This window comes from Moschus berezovskii, chromosome 21 (assembly GCF_049115385.1).
Source record: "Moschus berezovskii isolate FMDL1 chromosome 21, NW_MosBer_1.0, whole genome shotgun sequence".
NCBI classification, from domain to species: Eukaryota; Metazoa; Chordata; class Mammalia; order Artiodactyla; family Moschidae; genus Moschus; species Moschus berezovskii.
The window spans coordinates 2,668,459-2,696,059 of NC_142480.1; the positions used below are offsets into that span (position 1 = coordinate 2,668,459).

Here is a 27,601-nt window from a genome sequence, read left to right on the forward strand (position 1 = left end):
ACTTTACAGGAAAGAAAGAGCCTTTTAGATAAATGAGAAGCCGTATCTGTGAGAGACCAAAAGCCCTATGATCTACACCTATAGTTTGAAAACGCAGAAACAACGCATTCTTCAAAAAGAGGAGAAAAAGGGATTCATAGGTAAACCGTCGCTGAACTCAGAGCAAATATGTGCTCGTGGGAAAGTTATAAATCATTCATGTGACACAGATTCTATTTCACGGTCAAACAGAAGGCTCCTGTCCCACGTGTGTGTACATACAGCACACAAAGCCTTTCACAGCTCCTCACCTTCAGCTGAAGCATTTACACTAAAAAAATATTTAATGTCATATTTAATAAACATCTTTTGATTTAAAACTTTACACTCCTTCAAGCACATTTACATTTTAAATTGCTCAGCTCTAACACTCAAAACAAGATATTTAAACCTTTACAAACCTTTAGAAAGCAAACATCAACTCCCCGGGCTGCTGTAACTCATCCCAGCGCCCTCCCATCACACGTTCTCAACACATGTTTGTTGAATATCAAATTAAGTTCTTATTTCTGTATACAAGCCACAAGCCACAGTGGGAGATCTGTAACCTTCTTCTCTGTCAAGCCTTGGAGGTTTTCATCCTTTCTTTGGGAAAGCAGGCCTGGCGAGCTGAGCACCACAGAACAAACTCCCCCAGGAAGGAGTGTTCTGAGGGCAGGCGCCTGCTAAGGAGTGCAGACCCCACAGCGGAGACCCCAGGGGAGCAGATGTGTCTGGGGAGGGGCTGTGTGGTCCCCCAAACTTCCACCATCAACTGTAACCCTGGTATCCCTGGTCGGGGAACTAAGATCCCACATGCTGCGGGGCAGCTCAGCCCGTGCACTGCAGTGAAGATCCGGCATGGTCCAAAAACAAAAACGGAACAACGAAACAGTGACACTGGTGATGTGGAAAGGTCCTCTCCTCCTGTCTCTTAGAGGAGGGTCATGCACGTGACACCGGCACCCTTCCAGATTGCGGCTGACAGACTTTCTATAAACAACCAGAGAGTATTTGGGGGCTGTGCGTCCACACGGTCTCTGTATCAATGCTGCCATCCTGGTGTGAAAGCAGCCATGGACAATACTGAAGTAAGCGTGTCTGGCCGCGTTTCAATAAAGCTTTACTGACAAAAAGACAGGGCTGGGGGTGCAGACTGGAAGCGAGAATCCCTGTTCTAACTCAATACTAAGAGAATCACCATGTGAGTTTGTAAAAAGCACTTTATACACACTTGGCAATTGAAAAACAAAGAGCAAAGCTAGCAAGCTAACAAAACCACACACCTTCATTTATAAACTCAAGGTCGCCTGAAAAGAATTTTACTTTTTTGACACTTCATGCTGTTTCTTTTATCCAAAACCCCTTACAAATAAAAAGCAGGTTTTCTTCTTCACACAATACAAAGAAATTATCAGAAGCCGGCAGAAGCCAGCAACGCAGGGTGTACCTTCTTCTCCAGGGAGTTGCTCCACTCCTTGAGCAGGTTGACGTGCTGCACCGCAGAGCTGGCCTCATGCGCCTTTATCTGCTGGTTTGTCCCCTGAGAACAAAGAGGGGACGCGGTCAGCCAGCCTCCCTCGGCCAGAGGCTCAGACCCTCAGACGACCTCATGTCAGCACCACCCACGAAGAGGGGAAGACTTAATCGGGAAGGTTCACAGGGCATCTCCAGCCTCGGAAGGGCCGTGCTCAGCGGCCCCTGATCTACTATGTGCAGAGGAGGGGGCCGCACAGAGAGGAACCAAGCAGCTCAAGGAAGAGGTGCTGCGATTCTGTGCCCACTGCCTCAAGGCCGTGTGCTTCACTCACCCCTCAATTTACCTACGCTTCAGATTTCCAACATTAAGACATTAAATTTCAGACATATCCCTTTTGTTCCTTAGTAAGTTTTCTGCACTAAAATATAAATGGAAAATGTTGAGACATCTGCAAGTCTTAGCTAGATGGTGCTACAATGATCTAGTGAATGTGTAATCCAATAGGATTCTAAGTGATCTATTACGATATTAACTTACTAGTGAAATACTAGATTCAGAAAATGTACTGTCCCTAACTATTCTAAGCATACTTAGAAAGTTACGTACAGAACATAAACAATCTACAGAGTACATAAGATGTAGACCATCTCAGAGTCAGTAATGAGCACATGAAACAGTACTTCATATATCTAAGAAAATAATTGGTATAAGAATGTAATTTGTTTTTAATACTGGAAAATTTAAAAGCCATGGAAAGCATTTTGATGATCTCCAAAACATATACTCTGTACATAGAATATTCATATATATATGTTCATACAAGTATTGCTATATATCAACATATATATATATACATACACAGAATGAATGATATATAAGTACATACGACATAACGGCGGTGAGGGCTCAGTCTCCTTAAGAGACAAGCAGAGGGAAGCTACATTCGTCCTCACTCTCAGGCTTTTTATTTTCTAAGAAAATGTTAAGATGCCAGTATCTCTGCACTGATTTCACAATAATGTACTGATAATACATAAAAATCAAGTATAAAATGCTTTAATTGAAGTATATACTGCCCTTTGATAGTTCTAAAATCAAGATATACATTTAAATGAAAACTAATTCAAATTCACTAGCAATCTCAGGTGTGTTAAAAAAAATCATTTCTAAGAAAATGTTGAGATGTTAAATATCCCTGTACTGATTTCACAATAATGTATTGATAATACATAAAAATCAAATATAAAATGCTTCAATTGGAGTATATACTGATCTTTGATAGCTCTAAAATTAAGATATACATTTAAATGAAAACTAGTTCAAGTCCACCAGCAATCTCAGGTGTGTTAAAAAAACAAAAAAAACAGGAACAGGTTTCTCACGGCACAGGCGTGGCGGTGGAAGAGACTCCTCCCCGCCCAGCAATCCGGGGGGTGTCGTGTGTGCATGGGACACAGGAAGGACACACACGGGCGCCATCCTCACGACTGTGCGCTGCACATGCTGCTGAAACCATGTCCGGGCTGCCACAATCTGCCTAGAAACCCCGCCCCGCGCCGGTCCTGCTGGTTTGAATGTGATCCTTCTGCTAAGGCATTAACCCCCCTCAGCACTGGTGTCCACCTGAAGTCTCACGACACCCCCGGCCTGAAAAGCGGGCCCCCACGGCTGCTGCACGCGGCTTTGTCACCCGTGTGCAGCTGGTGACTTGGTGCCATAACAAAACGGAAAGCCCAGAGCTTGCATATTAAAATGTCAACAGAGTAAACTTTCTCTCATGGCGGAATGTCAGTGACTGGGAAGGACGAATGTCGGATACTGACCTGAAAAACGCAGCCATAGCGCTTAAAACTACAGGTGCTGGGGGCATTGACACACTCTGACAAGTGTGCACTCAACTGCAACGGGAAAGAGACATGAGTTGTGGCACAAACGTTTGCACGAAAATGTTCAAACATATCAAGGGCACACGTAGCATCTGAGCTGTACTGTTACGAACGGGGTTCATCGGCGACAGGCGTGTTCACACCACTGCCTCCTAGACTTCCACCTGGTAAATATACAGCATCGTCACGTGTATACACATATATACACCAATATACAGAGATACGTTTACTGTAACATTTCTTACACTTGCGGCTTTTTCTAGAACAACTTGCTTTGTGACACGCTGTCTGCAGAATTTTAAAAAGAAAGGGGAAAAAAAAAACATAAACTGAAAAGCACATTTAAAGACTATAAACAAAAAAACTGCATGAAACACAAAAATAGAAAGCATTCCGACGTAGCTGGGCCACACACCTCGTACACAGTGCACAGAAGTGGGCGTCTGTCTCTCCAGGGAGACGCACACAGGCGCCCCCAGCCCCCCACGCTCACGACAACTGCACAGGGGACTCTCCTTCTGAAAAGACTCCCCTCCCTCAGATTGCCCAGAAACTCATGTGGCTTTTCAGAGACCCCTGAGTCATCCTAACAACATGGATCTTAAGGAGCTTCCCTCCACTTCACGGAGGATGACTAGGAGGGATGGGGCAGAGCTCGTCCGGCCAGGAGGAAGCGCGTGCTCCGCTCCAACGTCGGCAAATCATCAAACACATGCCGCTCAGGGTTCCCCTCAGGAGAGGAGGGAATGGAAACATCTCCGTTTTATAGACATGGAGTTTTGCATTAGGCTAATACAATCTTAAGGATAATCTCTTTCTTTATTGGAAACTCAAGGGACACATCTTCTTTAGAGAAAACGATTAGACCCTGAATTAGCAGAGCTGTTTGTGAGTGCAGTGCATGGGGGCCCAGGAGCGTGTTCTCCCGGGAGCCAGTGCTTGTAGGACATCGCTCTGGTGGGTGCAGGTGGCCTTGACGCCTTTTCCTCTGTTCTCTGGGACAAAGTACCCTCCCACCAGGTCCGTACTCAGGATGAAAGGGAGAGGCTCTCCTGCCAGCCGTGCCAGTTACAGGAAAGGCCTTAGGGACTCAGCTGCCCACTGCCAAGGCCAGCCCGGAGGAAGGTCTGGGCCCAGGCAGGGTGGTGGTGGCCGCACCTGGAGGCAGCACCCTGAAGGCACATGGCGGGTGACAGGCAGAGAAATTCAACAGGCGGCCGTGTGTGCAGTGACGTTAGTTTGAAAATCATAAAATGTCTTCTTTCACTGCCATCAGCACGGTCGTAAATCCAACCAGCCAACACTTCTTATGTTAAAACTGGGGACTTATCGAGTTTAGCACCATTTTCTACAACTATAAACACAGGGTTGTACTTTCCCTAAATTGGCTTCATCATCATTACTCTCAGAGCACTACAGAATTTAGGGGAGCTCGGGGCTAGAGCAAGAACCATCTGTAAAAGGGCAACTTTCACCAGAAACCCGGGATCAATGCAGGTTTAAACATTTTAAAAAATAAAGATACCTTAAAGGCGAATGGAGACGATTTTGTCCCTAATACAGACAGCCCTGCGTGAGTCGCCACTGAGGGAAGCACGCGGAGCCCTGCAAGTTATCTCCGCAGCAGCCTCTTTCAAAGTTCACTTTAACAGAGGGGCTTCCCAGTCGTGGAGACGGTGCCCTCACTGCTCTCTGAGGATAGCCAGGGGCCCTGGGACCACCGTCACACCCGGCAAGACAGGCCCCTGCCCAGCAGGGGCGTCCCGGGATGGGGGACCTCGGTGAGAGGGGCTCTGGGGTCCTGCTGCGCCCGTGTCCCTGGCCTCAGGGATGGAAGGGACTGACCTCCCCCACCCCCACAGTATCCAGGAATCAAATCCCGGGCTCCTGAAAAGGGCTGAGGTGAGCAGACTCCTCAAGTCAGAGCACCCAGGCCCAAGGGCGCTGGGCGTGGGGACCAGGGCCGCAAGCACCCCAAAGCCCACGGGTGCCCCAACAGCTCCCAGAACAGCAGCCAAAGGAACCCAGGCCAGGACCAGGTGCGGAGCACTGAGAAGCCTTGGAACTGTTCCACCTGGATATACCCTGGCCAGATAAGGTGACCGCAGAATCTACCTGCCTCAGGGACAGTGGGCCCGAGGGCTGCCGTCCAGGCACCTCCCCTGCCACTCGCCGACCCTCTCACCCCAGGGCAGACCCTGCACGGCCTGTGTAGCTGAAATGGCTCAAGAGTATCTCTCAGTCAACTGATCTTCCTGAGATGGTCGTAGAATAATTCTTCTTGCACAGATTTAAACCTAAAAAGTGTCGCCCCTGCTTGCCCTGTAAACACTGCCATTTTCTCAGTTCTCAAAGGTATTTCTGTTCTGAATCCACCACTCCGTGGCTTTTAACTGCTTGTTTCTGAAATATCTGATTTCCAGGAACAGCATGAGGTTTTTCATCAGTCTACCCTCTCACCACCATCATCTGTGACAACCTCGGGCCTCGGCATCAAGGGGGAAGCGGGGACCCGAAGGACCCCCAGTTCCTGCAGGGGCCCAGCCACACCCCTCACCTCGCTCCTCAGAAGGGTCTGGACGCTGCACTTGTGTGGGCAGGACACCACCACGCAGGGACACTCCGTGTCTTCGTGTTTCTGGAGGAAAAAGAGAAACCGTTGCCAACTCTGAAACACATGACCCACTTTCCTTCAGAGGCCGCTGGCGTCCCCACGAGGCCTCAAGGGGCGACCCCTGTCCACAGTCACGTCCTTGGGTCCCGAGGCTCCCATCACACCTGGATGGGCTGCTGTGTTACAGAAGCGTGAGTGCTGACAAGGCAGGCACTCACCAGAGCTCCCCAGACCTGACTGGTCAGAGCGACTGAAGAGGAGGGGCACTCTAGGACAGCCCTGCCCCAGCCCACCTGCGTGCCCTCCAGCCACGTCCCCGGGGCTGACGCCACCCCGCCACCTGTGCCCGGCAAGCTCGCTCACACGGGGTTGAATGCCGGGGCCCAGCCTCTGTTGGCTGGGGCGGACATTTCCCCTCTGGCTTCTCAGCTTGGAGTCTGGAAACGATGCTTCGCAAGAGCCTGAAAACAGTGTAATCCCTGGGAATTTAAATGACTGTCCTGACAGCGTGCCTGGATTATTTTTAATGCAAGGACAACATAGGTATGTTCCAGTGTGGCTGTTCTCTGGATGGCACAGATTTCAACACAGAGCCTGGGTGACGGCCACTGCCAAACTGTGCCACGGGTACCTGCTGGCACCTGTCCGGTACACCTGCCACCAGCAAAGCATGGACCAGAGCTCCCGGAGGCCAGGAGACAGCACCTCCAGACACGTGACAGAGGCCACACAGGGAGATCCAGACCCGCCATGAAACACAACTGTGGGGCCAGGCTTCAGAGGGCAGCACTCTGCAGGAGAGATGGTGGGCTTCCCTCAGGCCCAGGGACACTCCGTTCTGCTGGCAGGGCCTCCAGCCAGGCTGCATCGAGGCAGCGCTAGCCACAGGCCATCTGACCAGGAGGTGTGTGGGCCAAGGACACGGTGCCTGCAGGGACGCTTCTCTGGCCCATGAGGCCAGTCGCCCTGCCACCTGCAGCCCCTGGTCTGGATCAGCCTGGCAGGTGGGCAGGACCCCTCTGCTCCCGAGCATGGTCCCGGAGGCCACAGAGCCCCCAGCACCTGCGGCGGGCGAGCCCATGGCTGTCTTGAGCTCATTGGAAGGCTCTTGGCTAGACTGAGCCTGACCAGCACCTCCCGCGAGGGGACCCCCCCTGGGTAGTGCTCAGAATCCCGACGCGTTCCCCAACGCCAAGCCAAGGCTTCCTGCGTCTTTCACTGGCATCATCTGTAGGTGGGGAGTGACCAGACATCCCTCGGAGGGCAGCGGTAAGGATGGAGTCAGTCCCGGGCCTGGAGAACAAATGTGGCCAGTGCTCCAGATGCCACACCTCCCTCCCAAAGCTCCATTCACTGGGCCGGGCCTGGCCTGGCCTTGGGTCAGCCTGGCCCAGGATAGTAAGGAGCATGGATGGACAATCACACCGCAGCAGGGGTGCAGGGAAAGCGTCTGGGGGTGGGGTTGCGGGGGGAGCGCTGAGACAACCCAGGGGAGGAGCCGTGCGCTGGGGAGGGCAGGCAGGGGGCAGCGGGAGGAGAGGCTGGGGCCTGCACGCCAGGCCAGTCAGGAGCTTCATGTGCGCCCTGCAGACCTGTGCAAGGATGATCAAAACAGGCTTTTCTGGCTATCGGAGGGTAAGCATCTCACATGGGATTTCGGGGGTTTTGCCAGTTCTGTCAAAAACCTTCCCATCTCCAACAGTGATGGGTGAAAAAGGCAATGGTGTGACTTGCAATTCTTTAACATGTAGCTATCAGCATACTGTTTATTTTAAGCATTTCTGTTTCCTGTGACTTGCCATTTATAGCTTTGCCCACTTCAGTGGGTTGAACAGTGACCCCTGAAATATCCCCCCCCAGGACCTCAGATTGTGACCTTGTTTGGAAAGACAGTGTCTACAGATGTAATGAGTTAAGAGGTAATCCTTGCCCACCCTTTACAACTCTTGACTTTTCACAAATTAACAGAACTGTTCAAAGAGAATGATACTCCATAATCTCTGGGCTAAATGGAAGAGCTTTTTTTCTGATGTTTTATGCTAACAGATTAAAAAAAACAAACTCAAAAATACCTGACACGCCAATACCATGGTTTAAAGATAGAAAAGAACTGCTCATGAGACCTTGAAGGTCTCCGTGCTTTACCAATCTACATCTTATCAACACTTGGTGTACTTGTCACACCACAGAACGCAGGACAAGGACGAAAGTCAGGATGACCAGGGGCTTCGGGCCTAAGTTAAACAACTGTGCTTTTTAAAAACAGACTTAAGGCCTGAGAGGACGAGACTGTGTGAGAGTTCAAAGAACAAGGCTTGGGAGTCAAGTTCCGCCACTACAGACAAGATGGGGCCCTTTCCTTCCTGCGGGGAGGAAACGCGGGTGTGGCTGCCTGCTGGCGCCGGGGCTCCAGGGACCCAGAGGGGGCGCCCCAGCGTGACCCCCAGGCAGGCGTGCTCCCCACAGTGACCACAGGCGGACAGAAAGTAAGCTCTGCCCCGAGATGCACTGCAGGGCCAACCGCCGAGGACATGCCGGGACGTCTCCATCACCGAAGGGAAGGAAGATTTATGAGGGAGATTCCGTTGTACAGCTCAGGCCCCAAACTTGCAGTGACTGCTCCGTGCTTCTGCACCTGCCTCGTCTCCGCAGTCAACACATTTAAGACCCCCCCGTCAGGTCAGATGCCACTTCTCCATGGCCCTCACGGACCCTGTCAGGCCAGGTGAACCGGCCCTTCCCACACCAGCATTTACACAGTTATGTAACTGGCTGTCTCCCCGACCAGACGGTGGAATAAGGGGAGAGATTGTGATTTGTTCTCTTGTGTGTCCTGGGCAACTAGCTTGGGGTCTTGCTGCCCCATGGGTACTCAACCAGCGTTTCACGCCTCCACGAGCAATGCTGTTCTTCCAAAACCCGCCTCTTCGCAGGCCTGACTGAAGCTCAGAGTCGGTTACTAACAAGCTGTTTAACTCACATGCTCTACAATTCTTTTCTCAAATGAAAATTAATTTCTGAATTCTATTCTGCAAATAGAGGCAATTGATTTTTGAAGCAACGTATAACTTTGATAGCAACACAGTAACACGTGTAAGGTTGGGAAGACTGCTCCGTGGTACATGTTGCCTTCACTCGAATTTAACTACTGAAAAAGTGATTCAATTATGAAAATTACTAAGGCTATTTTCCAAAGGGGAGGGCACTTAAAGGTTATTAATAACCAGAAACAACGATCATACAGGAAACAGACTTGGGAAGAAAGGCACAGGCACAGAAAAGTTAAACAAGGAAGGCAAAGTGGAGGCTACAGTCATGACTCTCTCTTCACACAGAAAAACCAAGGCAACCGTTTCTAAATGGGGGTCAGTACGTGCCCCCAAAATCTGCCAGGAACGAGCCAGTGGCCCTCGGGCCCAGCTGCCTGTCCAGGGCCCCTGTCTGCAGGCCCACCAGTCACTGGCCCCCACCTGCCCCGCCACGCCTCCCGTCTCCCTCTGGGACGTCCCCCTCGGGGCCCTCCCAGGTTGGCCGCCCCTCCACTGGATGAGCCCCCTTGCTTTGCAGGCTGTAAGCACTGTGCGCCCAGGCCTCTGGTCATCACTGGCCCTTCTCTCTACTTGCTCCAGGCCCTGGGGTGCCAGGACCACCTATTGACACACCCTGTGGCGCAGACCACCCCCTCCTCCCCAGAGCCTGCTCTCTCGCTCTAAGCCACACCTGGTCAGGGCGCTCTGGTTCATCCGCTGCTCTAGTTACAAGCGCTGGGCATCTGCTCAACTCACACTCCGTGCTCAAGCCACCGGCTAATCCTACTGGCTCTGCGTAATGCTGACCAACCACATCTGCCCCTTGCTCAGGGCTGCCCAGACGCCCACCTCTAGTCTGCTCCCATCAAATTCCCACCTCGCCCCTGCCCTATGCGAGGCAGCCCCTGAAATCCACCTGCTGAGTTGGCTCCGTCTCGGAGCCAGAGCTGCCCGTGGCCCCTCGGCCCCTGCCCCGATGCTCTTCCTGCATCGTCCCGACGGCCTCGGAGGGGCCCGCCCTCACCACCCCTCCTCCCGTCTTTGTTGTACTTATGACCTCTTCCCACTGGAAGATGAGGTCACCCTGAACCCCCAGCCCCTAGAACAGCACCCAGCAGGCATGCAGTAAATATGTACTCAACAAGCAAATATTCGACAGTGTCCACACCGCTGACTCTTTTGGAAGCTTGGCCTCCATCCCAACATCTGTTTCTCTTTAATTTACACATAAGTGATCTGATTCCAACATGTGCACAATATAAAATCATGCGGAAACAAGGGAGGCATGAAAAAATGTTAACTTCTCCTCTCTCTCCAAGAGAGACAGCTGTACTTCAATGCTGCAGGGTACATCACCCTGCTGAAGTGATGGTAATGTCTTGGAGCTATAGAATGGTTAAGCGATCTGACAAGATTTTGAGGCTATTCCCTGGGACAAGTGGAAAATTCTACCTTTTTTTTTTTTGGCACCCCAAATGACAGTCGATCAAGGCAATGGAAAATGTTAATTGCGTAAATCAAAACGGGAAAAACAAATACAGCTTAGCTCTGAAATAAAGTCAGATGAAAATTGCTAGTTAGGCCTATCTTTTCTGTTTATTTCTGAGGGAACAGTCATTTGACGAGCTATTCTGTGGACAAACGACATCTGGATGGAGCTCAAGGTGGGGGCGTGAGAGAGCACTGCACCTGCAAGGTGACCATCGGAACCTGGTTCTGGCAGTGGCTGCACGTGGCCTCGCGGTATTTACAGGCCTTCTCCACGTGGTCACGCAGGTCTTTCCTCAGAACCTTCTCTTTGCAGTCGGCACGGACACACGAAAGCTCCTCAAACTGGCAGTCATTCTTCAAATGCACCTGGAAGGCAGACAGTCCTCGGAGTTCTCAACTGGCAGACCTCCAGTCTGAAATACCAATTCTAGCCTCTATGCAGTCAAATCCCACGCAAGCAGTTTCTCACAGAGAGTGACAAACGTATCAAGAGATACTGAATTTCATACCATTTAGTGATTACTCAAACTATATTGCTTTTGAAGAACTAAGTCAATTAACCTTTCTTCCTGGATAAATAAATGGTTATCCGCTAAGGACTTCGTTTTATTCTAATTCAAATATCCTTCCAGGATTAAATATGATAGCAATCAAAACAAACCAAAAAAAACCATAAGAAGTTACATGGAATTTTATGGTTATAAAAAGGAGAAGGTTTAAATGGGCCTTCTATAATTAACAATCAATTCAGATTTCTTTCTACTCTAAATAGGGTAGGGTGCTCAAAACCAACTGACATTTCTGCCTGTGATGTCATAAAAATAACACTTGACACCCAAGTGGCTATGCCTGCTCTCCTATTTGGTTGTGGCTGAAGATAGACGCAAACATGGTCTTCGGGGCTCCATCATGCTGACCGGGGACCGGTGTTTCTGGACATCTTGACGTACTCACCAGCAGGTGCCCCAGGGCCAGCTGCTCCGCACAGCCCCGGCCCTCGTTCCTACAGAATATCTGAAGGGCCAGAATCTCCCTCTTGCAGCAATTATCCTTAAACACCTGAAATTGAAAGATAGCTATTTTAGAGGATTAAGATTTCTTAATCTCTGCATGCTGCTACTTTAGACAAGGCAAAACCACTCTAAAAAGTCACTAGCACATCCCTGAAGAGGGCTCAGAAAATACCAAGGACCATCTCAGTGTCTAAGTGAGAATGAAGGAGCCGTCCCCACTAACAGACACAGTTTACAACCTTAACTACCAGCTTTTAACGGATAAACCCAAAGTGAGCAAGTTGTGCTGAACAACAACGGAAGACCACTTTGGAGCATCCAAATGTTTTAGATGGGCTCTGACATTCTCAAGACGAGCCCACACCAGGACCGCATTCACACGTGGATCCTGGACACGCCCAGGCTCCAGCCTTGCTGGGAGCGGAACTGCCCATAGAGGAACGGGGCAGTGGGAGCGGGCGCTACAGTGCGAGGCCTTGCTAGATCCTTGCTGGAGGAACAGAGAAGCAACCATAAAAGACCATGAGCTGCAGACGGTTTGAACAACATTTATCTTGGCTCCTGCTCTGAAGGGTACATCCCTTGTAACTAACTCATTTTTCACCAAAAAGAAGGTATTAGCTTGCTGTTTAAGAAACTTTTAAAAACATGTTGCAAAGATACAGTTAATCCAACAATGAAAATGTTCGCCTTTGAAAATGAAAACCCTTTAATTTTCTTTTTCCCTTAGAAAACAAGTGCTCTCGCTCCTTCTAACAACACAAGCTACACCACCCTAGTACTCAGGCACTTCTAAGAAACCCCCACGCACTAATGCTCTGTAACAGCAGAAAACCAGAGAGCTCAACAGGCGTTTCTTGACTCCACAAGCAAAAAAATAGAATCAACAGCTGCTAAGAGTTAAAAATAAATTAATTTGGAGCCAAATGTAATCTTAGGTAAACATGACTTTTTTAAAAAAGGTCATAATTTAAGATGTTGAAGTCAACAGAACAGGTATTTTTAACCAGTAAGAAATAATGTGATCACAGAAAGTGATCCTTCTGTGCCATTAAGTTTCTTTTCTTTTCTTTGGGGTGCCCCTCATGGCTTGTGGGATCTTAGCTCTTTGACCAGGGACTGAACCCGGGTCCACGTCAGCAGAAGCACGGAGTCTTATCTGCTGGATCACCAGGGAATTCCCTAAGTTTCTTAAATCACTTGAGTTTAACTTTGGTTCCCTAGTGGCTCAAATGGTAAAGAATCTGCCTGCAATGCAGAAGACCCAAGTTTGATCTCTGGGTTGGGAAGATCCCCTGGAGAAGGGAATGGCAATCCACTCCAGTATTCTTGCCTGAAGAATTCCACAGACAGAGAAGCCTGGTGGGCAGCAATCCATGGGGTGACAAAGAGTCTGACACAACTGAGTGACTAACATAACTTCGTAACTTAGGGAAGAAAAAACATAGATTGAAAACATAAGAACAATGAAAGTGCAGAACTTCAGGGCCGAGAAAGAGCTCGTATCATTTCTGCAACCATCCCAGTTTATAGACAGGGAAGCGGAGGCCCTGGGGCGGTGCCATCCTCAGTGACCGCCCAGTGGCTGAGGTCAGTCTCCCGGGGCCCAACCGGACCTACGTCTCCCCATGAGGATCCCTGGCTTATTCAGTCTTATTTAAGATTCTTCATCAAATTCCATAACAGCTCTTCAGCTATCAGTGCCACTGAAAAACAGGGATAACAACTCTGAGTAATGACATGAGGCAGGAAAACGGTCATCTCAGCCCGCTGGTTCAGCCTCCTCTCTCAGTCACACTGGACTGCTGCTGTTGCTCAGTCGCTCAGTCCTGTCTGACTCTTTGTGGCCCCGTGGCCTGTAGCCCCCCCAGGCCCCTCTATCCATGGGCATTTCCCAGGCAAGAATACTGGGCTGGGTTGCCATTCCCTCCTCCAGGGGATCTTCCTGACCCAAGGATGGAATCCGTGTCTCCTGTATTGGCAGGTGGGTTCTTTACCACTGGGCCCCTGGGGAAGCTTGTCACATTGGTTAGATAATCGCTAACAGGTTGCTGTGTTAAGACAAGGGGCAGAGCTGAGTGACCTGTTTTCTTACAAACAATCCCCTCCCTACTGCTCGGCAGGTAAATGCTGAGAAGGCACAGGTATGCGGATTTCGGACAATTCTGTCTCTGACCTGCCCGGAGCAGGTGACCCTGGGGCCCATACTGGCAGCCCTTGGGCCCCCGTCACCAGCAAGCCGCAAGTCCCCACGCGCACCGGAGCTGCCGAACAGCAAGGCCACGGGAAAACCCGAGTGAGAACTTCATTGTACGATTTAATGGCCTACACTTAAAAAATGGTTAGGTTCATTAATCAAAATATCAGAACCACATATTTTTATTGATCTTTTAAGTACTTCAAGAACGAGTGGTTTCAAACGAGAAGTGTGCCCAGGAGGGCTTGGCAGGTTGCAGACAGACAAATGGTGGGTGAGGAGGGCCCGGGCCCCTGGGTGCTGGGCTGCAGGGCCCTCATGAGCTCGGAGGCACCCTCGGCCACGAAGGGGAGGGCAGGGCTGAAAGCGCACGTGTCTAATGACTTCCAGACGCTGTGTGGGGGCAGGGAGAGAGCACGTCCAGTGGGGCCCGCAGACCAGCACCGTCCGAAGGCTGAGCGCAGCCATCTGGGAGGAGGACCCGAGATAACAGTGCACATCCCCTAGCCGGGGTCTTGGAAGGTGAAAGCATGACTGACCCAGGGGAGGAGGTAGGCTCGGGGGCTGAAGCACCTGCCCAGCATATCTGCCCGGTGTGTCGGGGTGCTTACAGCCCCCTGCCTCAACCCCGCTTCACCAGCCATCAGAGCCAGGGAAACTCAAGAGCCAGCGTGCAAGATGCAAACCTTGCAGAAGGTACCACCCAGCGCAACACGGTGACCAAACAGCTTATTAAAAAACCAGGAATACCTTGTCTTTGATGATGACTTCTTGACAAGCAGTACATTTCGGGCTGGAGGAGCTGAGGGGAGAGACACAGCAAATGTGTTAGAGGGCGAGCATCTTCTCATCTGAACCCACTGGGAACGCTGAGCCATTCACTTAGGGGTCACGTCTGCTGTGCGGAGCTCGGAGCACGAGGGCTTCAGGATGCCAGGGTGAGTTTCGTTTAAATACGGTCTAAACGGGAGAAAAGGGCTAAGATTCTTTTTTAGTAGTGATTTTTCATAAGGAAGTTTTTCAGCAGAGCAGCTTAGATCAGTCCCTCTTGGAAATTCCCTCTCAATTAAAAGTGAAATTTCATTTCAGAAACCAAAAGCAGCTCCCCGCGGAGGGGCTGTACAGCGTGAGTGTCCCCAGCTCCCAGGAGGGCCTCTGAACAGTGCTGCTCTACCAGCACAGAAAGTGCTGGATCCACAGGCTGTCTCCTTCACAGCTGCTGAAAGGCTGATGGAACTCCACAGACTTGAATCCTGTGGGAATCAAAAGCTGAGCCTGTCTACAGAGCCCACGAGTCTCCCACATGATTCTTGTCCCCAAACTCAGGACACAAGCCGCTGCTCCCTAGCTGCCCTCTTTTGGACTCGAGTCTCACCCCCATCTTGTGCTGGAAACCACCTCTGAGAGATTAAAAATAAAAAACTAACTTTCAGTGTTCCTTCCTTCCAGGGCCCCTGCCCTCGACAGTCTGAGGGCACCTGGCATCCAGGCCAGGGGGCACCGTGGGGGATCTGGGAGCAGCAGGCAGGTGGGCAGAGGGGCCCTGGGGAGGGGGCAGGAGAGCTGAGGGTCAGTGGCGGGGAGATTAACAGGCTTTAAAACGATAGCTCGCTCATCCAGGCTTCACCAGCACGGAGCCTGTGCTCACCTGTTTTAATCATGGGACTCTCTGAGCCGCCTTAGAGCCCAAGGCAGAGCAGAACTGAGACTGGAAGAGACCCCGCCCCAGCCCGCCCGGCCCACGGGGGACCCCTGCAGGGAAAGCGGGCGCCGTGGGGCTGCGCCGCTGTCACTAAGCTCCGTTCCAGAGCTGAGTCCTCAGTCTGGGGTGAGAGGACGAGAGCTCAGCGCAAGTCCCCATAGGGGGCCCTGGGAGGGAGGGTACCCCCAGGGGAGGGATGGACGAGCCAGGGCAGCCTTCCCAGCTCCCACCCTCCGGCGGGGTCCCAGGCTGAGCGCAGTGCTCAGCACCCCGCCGGGCAAAACCTGCAGGACGAACCAGCTGTACAACTGCAGCCTCCCTGACGCTGGGGGCTTTGAAAGGCATTACTGCACGACATGCCTGCAAGGGCCGCTGCGGGCTCCCTGACACTCAGCTCCAGGGCATCCTGTCCTTACCAAGGACCTGGCCCCCACATCCCGAACCCCTGCACGTCCCCTGTCCTGGGGGACCACCCCAAAGGGCCCCACCATCGTTAGTGAATGGGGTGGCTCCTCCCCAAACGTGAGCGCCTCCAGCAAACCTGGGCCCTGCACACAGGGGACAGGGGCCCCAGGGGAGAGACCTCGCGGGCGGAGCTGGGGAGGGCTGCCCCGAGTCTGTGGCCGGACCCGGGCGCACCAGCCAGCACCCACCTGAGCAGGGCGCCCATGCAGGTTTCACAGAAGCGGTGCCCGCACTCGGTCTGCTTGGGGCTGCAGAGCACCAGGCGGCACTTCTCACACTTGTACTTGTCCTCCACGGCCTTCACGAAGCGCTCCTTGTAGCCACCCTGCTCGGGGACCAGCACAGCCGGCCCGGCTCCACGCTCGGGGTGCAGCTTCAGCGGGGGGTTGGCAGGCAGGGTGCCGGCCACGTCCAGCTTCTTACTGGGCTCCATCCTAGGAGAAGGGGGTCCATCAAAGCGGGGACTTGGGGGGTCCCCTAGCAGCCGGCCGGGGCTCCCCGAGGGCTCCCCGCCTCCAGCACCCAGGCCCCCGCCCGGAGACCTGCTACGAGGCGCAGGCTGCATTATTAAGGCTCTTCAATTTAAAATGCAGATGATGTCTGCGTCACTTCAGTCACTTCGCATTCTATGGACTGTTCTGACATTGCGGCTCCTGTCACCCAGCGACCACCTCCCCTGGGCGGGCTGCCCGGCCCCCTTCTCGAGCCCGCCCCGCAGCCTCGGACCTGCCCTGGGTGTGTGGGACCCAGTGCCCAGGACTGGACGCCGGCGGAGACACTGAACCGCACGGTGACGCATGGCTGGTCCCCACCTGTGAGGCCCTGTCCCGGCAAAGTAGGAGGTGCCTGGAGATACAACGGAGCTCCTTTCAAAACTCACTGGGTCTCTCAAGACCAGCTGTGCTTCTGCTCAATCCATCTATTTCTGCTACTGACACAAATAAGGGCCAAATGCCTTCTCCTCATGAGGTGCTGGGCATCCACTCCGCCCCCCACTCCCCTCAGCCTGAGGCTCCCCACCAGCCAGGCCAGGCTGGACTCGGGTTCTGTGGGGACAGGGCACGCTGCAACCCCGGCCCCAGGGCACCTGGCGGGCCGGGGGCAGAGGCCGCCCTGCCCGAGGCTCACTCCTCACACTGCCTCTTCCCACCCCTGGACAGGGCCGAAGGGAGGTGCGCCCATGGCCAGGACGTGCGAGAACCACGCAGGAGGCAGTGCCCGTGACAGGCAGATGACCCGTGTTCCAGCCACACGGGGGTTACTTTGAACAAAACAGCAAACTACTGTGCAAAGCATGGGAGCCTCCTATAGTGTCCATTTGTGACACACACACAAAAAAAGATTTCAAAGTGACCCCAAAAGGCCAGCAACCCTTTGCTCACCAATTCACCGATTAGAATCCTGTTTGTCAAGACGCTAAGTAGGAAGGTGCCTGTCTGGGAAACGGGTCAACCAGGAGTCGGCCTGCTGCCACGGGTCACCTGCCCCATCCTCCTGCAAATGCTGACCCCAGCCCCGCCGCCCTTCTCTCCACACCCCCCCACCTTCTCACGGAGCCCGCCCTGGTCAGCCCACTCACGGCCCGCCCCCGCGGTCCATCCTCCCAAGACGGCTGCTTATGGTTTATTTATTGCCTCACTCCCTGAGGCAGGGAGTGGGTTTGGATCTGCTTTGTTGAACAAACCCTGGGCACCTGGAAACACTAGGGCCTGAGGTAGAAGGTTCTCATTACACATCTGCTGAGTTAACAGAGGGAAAGGTGAGGTCTGAGCCACTCATAGCAAACTGTGTTTCTGTGAAGCCAGAAAAAAGAAAAACTTCAGTTTTCAGAACTGATCTCATAGCTTCATGCCTTGAAAACCTGTGCTTAGATCAGATGCTACTTGCAACTGTGGTTTAGTATTTTATCCTATGTATGAGGAATGTGTGTTCCATAAGTAAACAGTTTTCACTGAGACATGTTTGATTCTTCGGTTGTGAATTCCTATTTCAAATATAAGAGACAACTCAGGATGAAGCTAATGACCATCAATAACTGCTTGTTTACCTATAATTAGGTATAGGTCACATGTCCTCTGCACAGACAAGTGAAGAACAGGTTTGGATCCCTGGTTTTTACAGGCTGCGTAAGACAAGTGAACACATGCCAAGAATCCCAAGCACATGAGGAGAACCTGTCTGCAGCCTGTCCTGAAAGGGAGAGCACAGGCCTGTCAGGAGCCCCCTGGAATGTGGGATGCTGACTGGGCACCTGTGCCACACACCCCAAGAGCCCCTCAAAACCCCGCCCAGGGCCCTTGCCCCGCCCCATGCACGGCCCATTCCTGAGCTGAGCTGCTGGCTGGATAACAAGCTTCCAGGGATGGAGGGAAAGAAAGCGCCTGGGCAGGACAGACAGGAAAAGCATCAGCCCTCCTCGAATACTCGCAAGTGAGGTCAGAGAAGATGATTTGAACATGTCGCGTCCAGGACAGGCAAATCCCAGAGCCCCAGAGCAGGTTCTCAGTCGGCACGGGTGGGGGGAGTGGGCGCGCCTATTAACGGGAACAGGGCTTCCTGGGTGACCCGAGGGTTCTGGAACTGGGCACAGGGGTGACTGCACATTCTGTGAAGAGACTAAAAACCAGTGAGCCATATGCTTTAGAGGGGGTGGACTCTATGGTATGTGAATGATACTCCAATTAAAAATCTAAACAAAGAATATTTCAAAGTAACTGTTTAAGCCAGTTCCATTTAGGTTTGGTTAACTTGTGATGTTTATACGTAGGGTCATACACTTTAAATGTAAGACTAGAACCGAAGTGCCTATGCCCCTGTGAGGGGAAGGGCCTCAGTAAGACTTCTCTGTGAGAGTACACGCTCGCAGGGAAGACAATGAGGCCCAGGGGCAGATGCTCTGCTGGTGTCCGTGTGAGTGTGCAGACACCCAGGATCAGCGCACGCGCGTGGAGGGAATGCGTTTCCTGCTTCCTCCACACAAACCACTCTGCGTGTGCAACACGGCTCTCCTGTCATCACCAACAAGGCATCCCAGGCATTTCTCCACAGTGGCCTGTAAATAGGCATTGTATCACGGGGAAGGGCCACATGGCACTCCATGTGGGGTTCACCAGTTCTGCTCATGGACAGCAAGGCTGGTTTCAGCTGATGTTATATATGACCTGCAGAGAACACTCCTGAACGCATCTCTGCACACTCAGGCAAGCACACAGCAACATGGCTGCTGGGTCAAAGATCATGTCCGTTTTAAAATACATTGTTATTCAGTAGCCAGTCGTGTCCAACTCTTTGCGACCCCATGAACTGCAGCACGCCACGCTTCCCTGTCCTTCACCATCTCTCTGAGTTTGCTCAGACTCATGTCCATATAGAATCACTGCCCAGTATCTTTCTAAAAAGGTTGTCCATTGTATACTTCCTCCAATGGTTAGTAAACTGATAAACAAACACTGTTTTAGAGAACAGCAGCCGGTTTTGCTCCAACGCCGAGGCTCTGACTTTGCTTCGGCCTCAGCCGTGTTTTCTGGAGGGCACTGCTGCCCGTGCGTGAGCAGGTCTCAGGTTCTCTCACGGGGGCTCGTCTCCTGAAGAGCCGCTGGTCAGCACGGCCATGCCACGCGGGAGGGCACAGCCACTGGCCTCCCACCGGGCGAGAGAGGCCTTCTCAGGTTAGCGGCTCTGCAGGGGTTGCCGAACCAACCATGTTTCATTTCAGTAGGTAACGAGGTACCTCCAGCATACATGGCACTGTGCCTTGCTTGTCAGGGCGAGGGGTGAGGGAGACTGTCCCCGCCCCTCGGGAGCTCTGGGGAGAAAGGGGGACACTCCAGGGTCAGCAGGGGTAATGGCGGCAGGAGCAAGAAGCGTCCCCTGAGAGCTTACAGAGGCTGCGGATCCTCAGGCTGGGAGGCTTGCACCCCATGCTGGGGAGATGGGGCTTTCCAAGTGGGATGTGGGGCAGGATGATCCCAGTTCTAGTGGAGGACAAGGCAGAGACACAGAGATGCAGCACGGCTGGGTGGGTGTGGTGGGCGGCCAGGTCCTGGGGGCTCCGGGGAGGGTTGGACAGGCAGGGCGTCTGGCTGCAAGTGGCCTGGGTGGGAAGGCAGGCCTGGCACTCCTGCCCTGAGGCAAGTCCTTGGGCACAGCTTTTATCCTCAGTTTTTCTTTTCCCGTGAAAAGCAGACGGCACCCCTGATTCTCTGGCGTTTTCAGACATCACTGAGGCCTTACATGCAGGATCCCTCTGCAAACTGCAGCACTACACTCAGAAGACACACTCTCCTCCCGCTGGGTCAGGAAGTCCACGGGGATCAGCTGCTTCCTCACTCTGGACAGCTTAAAGTCTTGTCAAAAAAGCCCTTGCTCAGCAATTAGGCAAGGAAAAAAAAGAAAGAAATAGCTTCCAGACTGGAAAGAAGAAGTAAAACTATTTCCATTTTCAGATGACATAATCTTGCACATAGAACATACTAAAGAATCAACTAAAAACAAGCTGAACTAATAAACTTGCTCAGTAAAGCTGCAGGATAAAATAGTTCAGTCGGTCAGGCATGTCTGACTCTTTGAGACACCCACGGCCTGCAGCATGCCATGCTTTCCTGTCCATCACCATCTCCCGGAGCTTGAAATCAACATATAAAGCCCAGCTACATTTCTACACACTAGCAGTGAACAATTAAAAAATAAGATTGAGAAAGCAATCCAATTATGAGTATCAAAAAGAATAAAATATATTCTGAAAATGATAAAACATTGCTCTTTATCCTAAGTGGAAAGCAACCCCATGCTTACGGACTGGAACACTTAACATTGCTAAGGTGGTGCTACTACTCAGCCTGACCTACAGATCCGTCTATACCCATACCTGATTCCTAGCTGGGGTTTTTCTTCTTGTAGAAATTAATAAGCTGAACCTAAAATTCACATTGAAATATGAGGGACTCAGAATAGACAAAACAATCCTGAAAAAAAAGAACAAAGTCGGAAGACTCACACTTCTTTATTTCAAAACTTACTACAGATGAATCAGGATACTGTAGTGCTGGTAAGAAGGACAGACAGACAGTCAACGAATCAGAACCAAGAGTCCAGACAGAAATGCTCACATTTATGGCCAGCTGGTTTTGGACAAGGGCGCCAAGGTGGTCGCTGGGGAAGGGGCAGGGTGTGCTCGGGCCGGTGAGCTCACAGTCGCCACGGAACGCAGTGGGCTGTGCCCTGGTGCGTCTCTGTTTGGCTCTGGCAGGCCGTGCTGGCGGCCACTGCCCAACACCTGCGGGACACCTGTGTCCTCCTTCCCAGCTGGGCAACTCAGTCAACTCTGGTACAGAAAGTGCACTTCACGGAGAACAGCGTGGTGGGCTCTAAGTCCTGCCTGGCTGATGTCCTTCTTTGCCTTTCAAGAAAATGTACTGTGTACCAGACACAGAAAAACAATTCTGAGTGATATCCATGCAAGGTGAGAATAAGAATACAGCAACCCAGCACCCAGCACCCACGCGGCAGCCACCGTCCTGTGCACCACCACCTCAGCCAGCCCCTGCCTCGCTCCAAGTCAATGTCAGCCTCAACTTTGCACTTATAATTCCTGCACTGTCACACATTTTTCTTCTTACAACATTTTTGCCTCTTTCTAACCTCAGGAAAATGATACACCACATGTAGTCCTCTGCCATCAGTGTTACATCAATGTTAGGCCATGTGTGCTGTGTATAGTAGACATAGTTCATTCATTTTTACTACAGTATAATATTCCACAGTGCACTTCAGTTCAGTTCATTTAAGTTGCTCAGTCGTGTCCGACTCTTTGAGACCCCATGAATCACAGCACGCCAGGCCTCCCTGTCCATCATCAACTCCCAGAGTTCACTCAAACCAATGTTTATCGAGTCGGTGATGCCATCCAGCCATCTCATTCTCTGTCGTCCCCTTCTCCTCCCACCCCCAATCCCTCCCAGCATCAGAGTTTTTTCCAATGAGTCAACTCGTCGCATGAGGTGGCCAAGGTATTGGAGTTTCAGCTTTAGCATCAGTCCTTCCAATGAATACCCAGGACTGATCTTCTTTAGAATGGACTGGTTGGATCTCCTTGCAGTCCAAGGGACTCTCAAGAGTCTTCTCCAGCACCACAGTTCAAAAGCATCAATTCTTTGGCGATCAGCTTTCTTCACAGTCCAACTCTCACATCCATACATGACCACGGGAAAAACCATAGCCTTGACTAGACAGACCTTGGTTGGCAAAGTAATGTCTCTGCTTTTTAATATGCTATCTAGGTTGGTCATAACTTTCCTTCCAAGGAGTAAGCGTCTTTTAATTTCAATCAGCATCCACAGTGATTTTGGAGCCCAAAATAATAAAGTCTGACACTGTTTCCCCATCTATTTCCCATGAAGTGATGGGACCAGATGCCATGATCTTAGTTTTCTGAATGTTGAGCTTCAAGCCAACCTTTTCACTCTCCTCTTTCACTTTCATCAAGAGGCTTTTGAGTTCCTCTTCACTTTCTGCCATAACGGTAGTGTCATCTGCATATCTGAGGTTATTGATATTTCTTCCAGCAATCTTGATTCCAGCTTGTGGTTCTTCCAGCCCAGCGTTCCTCATGATGTACTCTGCATAGAAGTTAAATAAGCAGGGTGACAATATACAACCTTGACGTACTCCTTTTCTTATTTGGAACCAGGCTGTTGTTCCATGTCCAGTTCTAACTGTTGCTTCCTGACCTGCATACAGGTTTCTCAAGAGGCAGGTCAGGTGGTCTGGTATTCCCATCTCTTTCAGAATCTTCCACAGTTTACTGTGATCCACACAGTCAAAGGCTTTGGCATAGTCAATGAAGCAGAAATAGATGTTTTTCTGGAACTCTCTTGCTTTTTCCATGATCCAGCGGATGCTGGCAATTTGATCTCTGGTTCCTCTGCCTTTTCTTTTTTTTTTTTATATCTAAAAAAGAATTTTATTAAAAAAGCACAAATGCAAAGAAATGAACAGAGGAAAATTTATGCGTCGAACCTGGACTGGTCACTTATGATAATATACATGCTACAATTCCATTCTCTCCAATCATTCCACCTTCACCCTCTCCCACAGAGTCCCAAAGACTGTTCTAAATGCCTATGTCTCTTTTGCAGTCTCTTATACAGGGTTCAGGTTACCATTTTTCTAAATTCCATATATATGCGTTAATATACGGTATTGATGTTCTTCTTTCTGGCTTACTTCACTCTGTATAATTGGCTCCAATTTCATCCACCTCATTAAAACTGATTCAAATGCATTCTTTTTGATGGCTGAGAAATACTCCATTGTGTATATGTACCTAAAACCAGCTTGAACATCTGGAACAGTGTACTTACCTATCTTTCTATCACACTGCTTCCATTTTCTGCTAGTATGGACACTCTGTTCTGAACATTCTGGAGCATCTGTCCGGGGGAACTTTCTCTAGGGTATACACTCTAGATCACGGGACTAGGGTTAAGCAAACTGTAACGTACGGGTCACATATGGTCAGTAGTGTGTTTCTGTTAGGTTCTCAAGCTTAAACACTTTTTACATTTTTAAAGAGTCAAACAAACGAAACATAGGCAACTATGTGACAAGACCATATACATTACACCCACAAAGCCTAGAATATTTACCACTTCGCCCTTTAGAGAAGAATTTGCTAACTCCTGCCCTGAACTCCACATCTAGAGTTCACAGGAACGGTTGGTTTGCAGGGTGTAGGCACAGCCAGTTCACAAGCTTTGCTAACCCACCCTCTCACCAACATTGGGCATCATTAGACAGCTTAATTTCCACCAATTTAGCCGGTATGAGGGCCCCTTTTCTTCCTTACTCTGATAATTAAATAGGTTTAGCATATTTTCATATGCTCATTGGGCTTTTGTGCTTTTCCTTCTGTTGAAATGCCTGTGTCTGAATTTTTTAATTGGGTTATTGGTCTTTTAAAATATTGATCTGCAGGGGTGATTCATATGTTCTGACTGCTAATCTCTTGTTAGTTATACATATATGTTTTCCCCTTAGGTTGTGGCTTCACTTTAACTTTCTGCGTTTTAATGAGGTGAAGTTCTTAATTTTAATGTCGTCAAATGTATCTTTAACTGTACCTCTTGGCCTTTTAAAAATATTCAGATTAGCTTATGGGTGATACTGATGAAAAAGGACAATCTAATATACAGGGAACCACACTGAAAGCTGTCCTACTTCTATCACAGAATCATTTCCAAAGGAAGGATGTTCTGCTCAAATAATGAGCCACCAACTATGTCGAACAGACTCACATTACTCAAGGGAAGTATTCTACCTAAACAAGAGCTTGTTTAAGAAAGAAATTACATGGACCCCGAGCAGGGCCCAGTGGGCCAGCTCATGCCCTACTCTATCGGTGAGATGGTGGATGTGGGCCTCAGCTGGTCCACGTTCCTCCCTGGTGCCAGGACTGGTGGATGAATGAACCCTCGCAGGTTTACTGACGATCCCAGACTCCGCCAACAACCAAGGTCACTATAAGAAGCCAGTTCTGATTTAAAGCATACAATCACCTAATCAGCCCCTAAAACAACTAAGATGGTGGGATGATATCTTTAAGTCTTAAGACAGTCATCCACCGACTATGCCCTGAGGAAAAGCAAGGTTTGGATTTAGGAAGACCATCACTGGAGGTGAGTTTTCCACAACCAGCCCAGAGGCAGACGGTAGTGGCAGTGAGCACTGCTAAAGGCGAAAGCCGGTGGGTGCATCACCCTAAGACCACACACAAGGTTGGGCAGGAGAACTGCCAGAGTGAACCTGCCTCAGGTGCCCTCCCATCTGTGTGGCAGGGAGGGTGAAAACCTCAAGATCATCAAAGGAAATAACACGTCGGTCTGCAAGATCAAAGTTTTCAAAAGTAACAAGGGAGGACACGAATGCTACTTTATCTCTCACAATGTTCACCACTGTAAGGCAACTTAACTCCCTTCTGAGATCATGTGGGTGCACATAAATGAGGCAAATTCAAAACTGGTCGCCAGGTTAAGAACAGACTGAGTGATGTCAGTGAAGACAGCTGAGTATGTAACTCCAAAAGTTCATCCTTCACAAAAAGCAAGAAAAAAGATGGCAAGATCTGTCAGAAACAACCAGTGTGGAACTCTAGAAACCAACCAGAAAGCTCACAGCAATCAGAGGGATGCTTCATCAACAGAAACCTGCTGCGTCTCGGTGAGGACGGTGAGCTCTGTGGCGCTTTCCCCAGCCCTGGTCCCCTCCCCAGGAGGCAGTGGCCTGGAAGATAGATGCCTGCAATCCCAGCACAGGGACTGGCTGGAGGCTGGAGGCAGGTGGAGCGGAACACACTCATCTGCAAAGAGTTTCAGAAGCAGTCACAACCTATCTGGTGGCTCCCCTGACCTCATCAGCCTCAGGACTCTCCCAGCACTGAGGCAGCCATGGTGGGGCTGGGGGACTGTCCTAAAAACACTCAGAGGCAAATAGATTAGTTGCTGCTGCCTGAGCCAACCAGTAATGGTAGAAGAAAATGAGAGACAAGCCAAAAGGTTGACAGGAAATGCTGGGAAATGAGGGCTCTGAAGAGCTCCAACGTGTTACCATGATCCCAGAAGGCCACGCACATGCTCAGAGCTGTGTGCACGCTCAGGAGAGATCCGAGAAGACCCTGAAATCTCACCTCCAGCTGACCTCCAGGTTCTGTACAAGCAGGAAGTGATGCTAAGGCAAACTTGTCAACTGCCTGGCTGGGTGCTGAAAACATACCCTGATACTCACGTATACCATGTGTGAAGAGATTCGGAGATGATTTTGGTTCCAGGCACTTACAGAAAATCTCTGTCTGATTCTTAGCTGACTACTACACTGGTGGAACAGAGACTTCAGTGACTACACATGATAAAGAATATGGACTTTACAAAACCAGCTCAAAAAATTCACCATGCAAACAGTAACTAAAACAAGCAGCAAGAAATACTGGGGAGAATCTCATTTCCATATTTGCCATACGATGATATTCAAAATGCTCACTTTCAACAAAAAATTGTAAGTCAGGCAAGAAATAAGGAAGCATGGCCCATATACAGGAACAACAAAAGAAGCAAGTAATAGAAACTGTCTATGTACTCTTGCCTGGAAAATCCCATGGGTGGAGGAGCCTGGTAGGCTGTAGTCCAGGGGGTCGCAAAGAGTCGGACACGACTGAGCGACTTCACTTTCACTTTTCACTTTCATGCATTGGAGAAGGAAATGGCAGCCCACTCCAGTGTTCTTGCCTGGAGAATCCCAGAGACGGCGGAGCCTGGTGGGCTACCATCTATGGGGTCGCACAGAGTCGGACACGACTGAAGTGACTTAGCAGCAGCAGTAGCAGGAGGTAACCCAGACATCAGACTTAACAACTCTACATGAGTTCAAAGAGATAAAGGGAACTATGTCCAAAAAAGTAAAAGAAACCATCTGAACAATGTCTCATGAAATAGAAAATATCAATAAAAATCAATAAAGTTTAAAAGGAACCAAATGGAGATCCTGAAGTTACAAAGCACAATAATGGAAAAGAAAAATTCAATAAAGGGGCTCAACAGGAGAACTGAATAGACAGAAGAAAGAATTAGAGAACTTGAAGATAAGACAATTGAGTTTATCCAGTCTAAGTAACAGTAGGAAAAAATAATAAAGAAAAATGCAAAGAGCTTAAGAGACCTATGGGGCACTATCAATCATACCAACATATACATTATTCTGGGAGTCCTAGAAAGGAGAGGAGGGAGAGAAAAAGGTGAAAAGAATATTTTAAACGATAATGGACAAGAATTTCCTATTTTTGATGAGAAGTATCAATTTGCACACTCAGGAAACTCAATAAACTCTATGCAGGTTAAACTCAAAGATATCTATACTTATACACATTACTGCTGAACTGCTGGAGGAAAGAAGGAAAATTCTGAAAGCAACAAGAGAAGTGATTCCTTACATAAGAGGATTTCCTCAATAAGATTAACAGTTGACCTCTCATCAGAAACAATGGAGGACAGAAGACAGTTGGATAATATATTTCAATGTCTGAAAGAAAAAATATCAACTAAGAATCCTCTGTCCCCGCCCCCCCCCCCAAAAATACCATGTTTCAAAAATGCAGACCCAACAAAACACTCTAAGCCCTCGCTCGTCCGTTCCGTCGCTCAGTCGTGTCCGACTCTTTGCGACCCTGTGGACTGTAGCCTACCAGGCTTCTCCGTCCGTGGGATTCTCCAGGAAAGAATACTGGAGTGGGTTACCGTTTCCTTCTCCAGGGGATCTTCCCGACCCAGGGATTGAACCCGGGTCTCCCGCATTGGAGGCAGACGCTTTAACCTCTGAGCCACCAGGGAAGCCCTAAAGCACATTAAATGTTTTCTACACCACGATCAAGTGGAATTTGTCCCAGGAAGGTAAGAGTGGTTCAGTATAAGAAAATCAATCAATGTAATATACCACAGTAACAGAACAAGGGCCCCGGCGGCGCAGACGCAAGAGACGCCGGCCCCGGCGCAACCAACCACGCAAAGAGGCGTGGCCGAGAGGAGCTACCCCATGCCTGAGGCCAGGGCCGGCGGCCGAGAGGAGCTACCAGGCGGTGGCTGTGGTGGCTGCGCGGGCTCAGGAGGGCAAAGAGGAGCTACTCCACGTTCAAGGTCAGGAGGGGCGGCCTTGAAGAGATAC

At 50.3% G+C, this 27,601-nt stretch overlaps 1 protein-coding gene across 1 annotated transcript in view; it reads right to left on the reverse strand.

The window, feature by feature from the left end:
• The window catches only part of TRAF3 (TNF receptor associated factor 3), a 126,008-nt gene that overhangs the window by 14,682 nt on the left and 83,725 nt on the right, over window positions 1-27,601 (reverse strand). The window contains exons 3-9 of the mRNA XM_055418594.2: window positions 16,084-16,329; window positions 14,479-14,530; window positions 11,473-11,577; window positions 10,717-10,884; window positions 5,942-6,022; window positions 3,322-3,396; window positions 1,469-1,561 (exon numbers count right to left, since the gene is read on the reverse strand). Of these exons, the coding sequence (XP_055274569.1) occupies window positions 1,469-1,561; window positions 3,322-3,396; window positions 5,942-6,022; window positions 10,717-10,884; window positions 11,473-11,577; window positions 14,479-14,530; window positions 16,084-16,328 (819 nt within the window). The 5' untranslated portion in view covers window position 16,329. The remainder of the gene's footprint in view (window positions 1-1,468; window positions 1,562-3,321; window positions 3,397-5,941; window positions 6,023-10,716; window positions 10,885-11,472; window positions 11,578-14,478; window positions 14,531-16,083; window positions 16,330-27,601) is intronic.